Genomic DNA, 5,613 nt, shown 5'->3' on the forward strand with positions numbered 1-5,613 from the left:
ATCCTATTCACAACTTCATCATGATTCCAAATTAACATATCTAGAAAGAAAGGTAGACAATCCAACTAGCCATGGAGGTTTGCTAGGAAAATTAATTTTAACCCCAAAATGATTGCAATTTCAAATATCATTGTAAATACTGCTCCAGAAGCTAGTTTCAATATGCTTATTCATACCATTCAAAAACATGGCCTAGTGCACTGAATATATGTTCTAAGTCTTTTTTACCCTAGTATTTACCTTCAAGCCACTAATAATTGAATCTTTGAGACTAGCTTACAGCTCATTGCAATCAAACCAAGTCAAGAGCATCAAAATAGCACCATCAAACCATCCTATCAATACACACACAAAGGACTGTCCATGTCACTACCATCTTTATGATATCGAGAATATCCATCTCCACTTGTGATTGTCCACCACTTATCCATGTTAGTTAACTACTCGTATAAATGAATGATTCAGACATGCAATCACTTTTCAATCATAACATCTCAAACACGCATCCTGTATTATCGGAGAAATACCTTACTCTGTCAGGCACAAAGTTGGCTTCTAGATACATTACCTTGGTTTTATAGCAGCATCTTTACAACCATCAAACCTGCATCTGATTGCAGAGTCTTCAAATGGGTCCAAATCTTGATTACATTTAACTGTCTAAGGTTAATACAACCAGAAAATAGAATGGTAGGAAACTACATGGAGATCATTTTGGTTTAAAGAAAATTTATAATACACGAAAGACACTAATATTCAATAGAAGGCACAAACATAAGCAAAACATAGAAGCACAATGAACAAATTAAAATAGCATATTGTTCAGGAAAATTCTACATTAAATGAAAATAGTGTACACCATTGATAGTTGCCACTATACAGACCATATCTGTTACTTAAATGCACATATATGTTCATTTCAACAGCAAAAATTATACTATTTGAGCAAAAGAGTAGAAAGTGACTCTTAAAGAAGGAAAATGCCATACTGCCTTCTGAATTTTGAGAAGCAGCAAACTTCTCAATTTGATGGCATAATACATCTTACAGAGTCCCATTCAAAAAGGAAGAAATACTGCGATTCCTATCATGTATCAGCCTTCCTTTTAAAGTCAAGCAGCTGGAACCTTTTTTCCATCCTCGATAAAGAAAATTGCAGTTTCCGGGACCTAAGGAAGAGAGGAAAATAGAAGTTGTTTATAAATGTAACTTGATTTTTGTAAAAGAATTTTGTAGAGCGAAACAATAGGGCATGTAGATAAACTTAACCTTAAAAAAAGGATGACGATGATGAAGAAGGCAGCCAGTAAAGGATTAAAACATAATGGAGATACAGAATCATGGGAAAAATGAAAATCGTCTCAGCCTTTCTTGCGAACTTGACCAAAAAAGAAAGAAATACTTTTCTGCTGCTACTACCGCACAACCAATAACCCATGAATCCATGACTCTCAACAACTCATTAAAAAAAATCAACATTTTCAAATTCTTATTCCGAACACCAACTAATAAAAGGAAAAGGGATAACAAATAAACAAATTTCGAATTGCTTCGTTAAAGAAAATATTCAGAGAACACCAATTCTTATTGAGCCATGGCAATCTGAAAAACATTTACAATATTCTTTTCTAATCTTAGCACAAAATTCTGAATTAGGTATAATTACAAGAAATTTTAGGCCTATAAACCCTCAACGATTCTTCAGCCGCACATTATAGGTTTGATATTACTCAACAAGTCAATATATCAAGGTTTCAGAAACTTCAAAACACCGTTTCATCTTTTCGTGCTTTTAGGTCTTTTAAAAAGAAGAAAAAACACATATAATAATAAAAGAAGTACACTTCCTCTTTGTTTCTTTTATGCCAAAATGACAATATCCAAATGAATTTTAACAGAATTCAACAGTGATACAGGTGTCAGCAGGTATACATGTAGAAGGTGCATCCATTAAGAATAGCAATAAGCAATGCGCACAAAAAAAATGGTGCATTAACCAATGCAAAGTTTCAGCACCATTTTCCATTTTCCCTCTTGGATGCATGTTTACTTCGTGAGAGAATGGAAAAGAAAGTAAAGAGAGAAAAGTGTCTCTCATATGGTTTACATCAACCAATTACATACCATACTAGCTTATTTTGGCTGGGAGAACTGATACAAGGAGGGACAGCCAGCATTATTGGGTACAACTTGAATTGTTATAAAGAGAGACGGACTGCTTTTATTTATTTATCTTGATTTATAAGGCTGGATGCATGCTTATTCTAGTTTGGTTGAACAATTTAGTATAAGAGGAAAAGCCTGCCTATATGAAGTTGATCATTGAACTTGAAACAAAGAAATGGAGAGAAATGCAAATTAGCATAGAACATTAAAAAAGGCCAGAATGTTATGAGTATTACATCAGCCCAGGTTTCGGTGATGAATTCCACAATGTCATAAGATATGTCTCCTTGAACATCAATCTGTTCCTTGTCAGTTGGCCCCTGAAACCAATCAGTTGGAAAATAGGCACAAAATGATGAGATATTACAACAAAAAAAGATTTAATCTATCTCTTCCACAAAGTATTGCACCTTTACAACAGAGGCCCCTGTGGCAAACTTCTTTCCAAGTTTCTTTGAAGCATCGCTTAATTTTACACCTGACCCAAGTCAAAGCACGGTAATGAGATATTGACATTCACATCATGTTACACTTTAGAAAGCAAAGAACTAGCATCTGGCTCACCAAAAAGTTCCAGGCCTTTTACAGTAGTTATACATTTGCGCTTGTTCCGCACAACCTTTTCAATTACAACTTCTTTCTTCTCCTACACCAGAAAATCCAAATTTCAATTCTATAAAAATGACTGGATGAATCCACTAAAGTTATGTTTTTATGCATAGAAGAGTTTGTGATTGTACTTTCTTTTTAATTTTCCCACCAGGAAGACGTTTAACTTCCTCTTGCTTAGCTTCTGAACTACTACCTGACCAAGTAAGGAAAACATTTAAGCAAAAAATCAAGTAACAAAACTAATGACAGCAATAATCACACACATAGAGAAAATATGCATCATTAAGCATGGTTTTTAAGCTTTAACTCCATGGATCATATGTGTTCGTTATATAAGAAGTTGAAGCATTTTGAATAGTAAGCATTAATGTAAAAATTAAATGAACAGCATTTTTTTGGAACAATTATTAGAATGTGAAATACAAAAATAAGTTACACAAACAAAAATCAAATCAGATCTGATCTGATGTTCAAACCGAAATCTAAAGTAAGTAAAAGAGAATTACAATTTACAAATAATAATTAACCTGAATCAGCAGAAGAGATGCCAGTGGATTGTAATTGATCAGCAACTTTATCAGCTTCTTTAGCATTCGCTTCTGCAAATGTAAATTGAATAAAAAAATTATTCAAAAAATAAAGTCGAAAGATCTGTTTCAAGTTTTTTAACTCCACGGCGGTGGTTAAAGAACGGTTACCTTTGAGGAGATCCGGGTACAGGTCGGGCGCGTTTTGGATCAACCAGGGCTTACATTTATCGAATTCGGATCCGAATTCGCAGTATTCGGCGGGTAAACCGCAGACTTGACAGTATTGAACGACGACCGGTTGAGGTTTCTCCGCCATTGGACCGCCGCCTCAAGGATTTCAATTTCTCTACTCTTAGCTTCACTGTAGGACTTGCTTGAAACTTGTATGAAAGAACCAAAACGCAGCGTTCCGAAAACGCAATTTCACATGATAATATGTGTTTTCAAATAGGGCGAAAAATCTAGAAAATTAAAAGGGTAAACTACACTAGTAGTCACCAAACTATTGGTATATTTCTTTTGGCCATCTAATTATGAAGTGTGACAAAATGGTTACTCAACTATTAGTAAATTTATTTTTTAGCCATTCAACTATGAAAAATTACAAAATAGTCTCCTAACTATTTAATTTTGTCTTTTTGGTAACCAAATGACTAACGGTGATAACTTTTAAAATTGGCATAATAGCAATTTTCACCCTCAACATATATATATTGTGCCAATTTAGTATTGGTTCTAAAAAAATCTAACTCTCAACATTTACACATTGTGTAATTTGATCTTTTTTGTCGTTTTGCTTTTCTTTGTGACCTTTTTACCTAACAAATTTATCAACTAGAGTTGATTTAAAATATACAAAAAATGGAAACGTCCAGAAATCCAAGATAATACTTTTCATATTTTCTCATTCTTCTAAAATTAACCTTTAATGTCACAAAGAAAAGCAAAATTGTAACAAAAGGACCAAATTACACAATGTGTAAATGTTGAGGGTTAAATTATTTTAGAATCAAGACCAAATTGACATAATTTATAAATATTAAGGGTTAAAGTTACTATTATGCTAATCTAAAAGCTACCACCATTAACCGACTAATGATGAAAAATGACAAAATTGAATAGTTGAGTGACCATTTTGTAACTTTTCATAGTTGGGTGATAAAAAATTACTAATAGTTGGATGGCTACTGATGCAATTTATCTAAATGAAAATCAGGTTTAATTTGATTTGATTTCAATTTAATATTCACAAATAAAAAAATATTGATTTTCCATCAAAATATTCTTTTGAACCTCAAAACAAATTATTCTATCAGAAAATATTACCATAAAGAAAAATTAAGAACATTTTTATGAACTATTACGAAAACATTTATTCTTTTTGGGATAATTAAAAGCTGTGATTGAAGTTGAATAGGCTTTTTTACTTAAATATTATAAAATATAAATTATTTACTTAAACATATGTATTTATAATTATTTATCAAAATAATGTGAAACCAACAATATTTTAATAAATTTAACACCAAATTACCACTATTTATGGCAATTTAGAAATCCCAAGGTAATTTTTGGCATTAAATAGTCATTATTGGTGGTGATTTGAGATCTCGATATGGCATGTTAGAGTGATGTCTAGACTCTAATAAAACAGAAAATTTTTGCTATCTCGAGATCTCAATTTACTAGGAAATATAAAAAAAATTGTGAAAATTCGAGTTATTGTTCAAAAGATAATATTTTGGTAAATAATTTGGAACTCGTATTATTTTGGCAAATAATATTTTAGTAAATAAAGTCGGGTTAAAATAATAGAATTTGTAAATAGTGATAGTTAAATTTATGGGAATTAAAATTTAATTGATAGAATATATAAATATTAATGGGTGAAAGTAAGATAAATTAGCACAAAAGCGAAGTCTAGTACTAATTGTCTCACTTTCGAAATTGCAAAAGGTTAAATTGTTCAATATTAAAATTAAAAGGGACTAGAGAGACATTTTTGCCTTTAATTTGAATAGAAAAGTTCATTACTCGGATTGGGCTGGACCACGTTGACATTTTGTAACAGATTATATTCAACCCAGCCCAAAATTCCTTTAGATATTTATTAGTTCAATTAATTTAAATTTCTTTTAAACCAAAAAGAATTAACTAACAAAATTATGTTAATTTTTCACTAATAAAAAATTTATAAACTCAAACTTATGGGTCCAAAATTTCATACTAGGTATAATTTCTCAATTAATTATATTTATTTAAAATAAATAATATTATTTGAGGGTACTTTAATCTTTTCATGTTA

The 5,613-nt window shown here is 31.2% G+C and overlaps 1 protein-coding gene across 1 annotated transcript; it reads right to left on the reverse strand.

Moving 5' to 3' along the window:
- Positions 1-818: 818 nt before the first annotated feature.
- Positions 819-3,730, reverse strand: LOC105792407 (translation machinery-associated protein 22). The gene is made up of 7 exons (XM_012621017.2): positions 3,477-3,730; positions 3,306-3,377; positions 2,907-2,971; positions 2,731-2,812; positions 2,577-2,644; positions 2,403-2,486; positions 819-1,169 (listed from the first exon to the last, which is right to left on the reverse strand). Exons 1-7 carry the CDS (start codon positions 3,622-3,624, stop codon positions 1,113-1,115), a joined length of 576 nt encoding a protein of 191 aa, XP_012476471.1. The 5' UTR covers positions 3,625-3,730; the 3' UTR covers positions 819-1,112.
- Positions 3,731-5,613: the final 1,883 nt, after the last annotated feature.

This window comes from Gossypium raimondii, chromosome 7 (assembly GCF_025698545.1).
Source record: "Gossypium raimondii isolate GPD5lz chromosome 7, ASM2569854v1, whole genome shotgun sequence".
In the NCBI taxonomy this organism is placed as follows: Eukaryota; Viridiplantae; Streptophyta; class Magnoliopsida; order Malvales; family Malvaceae; genus Gossypium; species Gossypium raimondii.

What these genes read in the sequence shown, in the direction of transcription:
- LOC105792407 (XM_012621017.2), bottom strand. Translation starts at nt 3,624, where the DNA reads ATGGCGGAGAAACCTCAACCGGTCGTCGTTCAATACTGTCAAGTCTGC. An exon ending in CATCTCTTCTGCTGATTCAG is followed by an intron (nt 2,972 to 3,305) that starts GTTAATTATTAT and finishes TTACTTGGTCAG; the next exon opens with GTAGTAGTTCAGAAGCTAAG. An exon ending in AAAAGGCCTGGAACTTTTTG is followed by an intron (nt 2,645 to 2,730) that starts GTGAGCCAGATG and finishes GACTTGGGTCAG; the next exon opens with GTGTAAAATTAAGCGATGCT.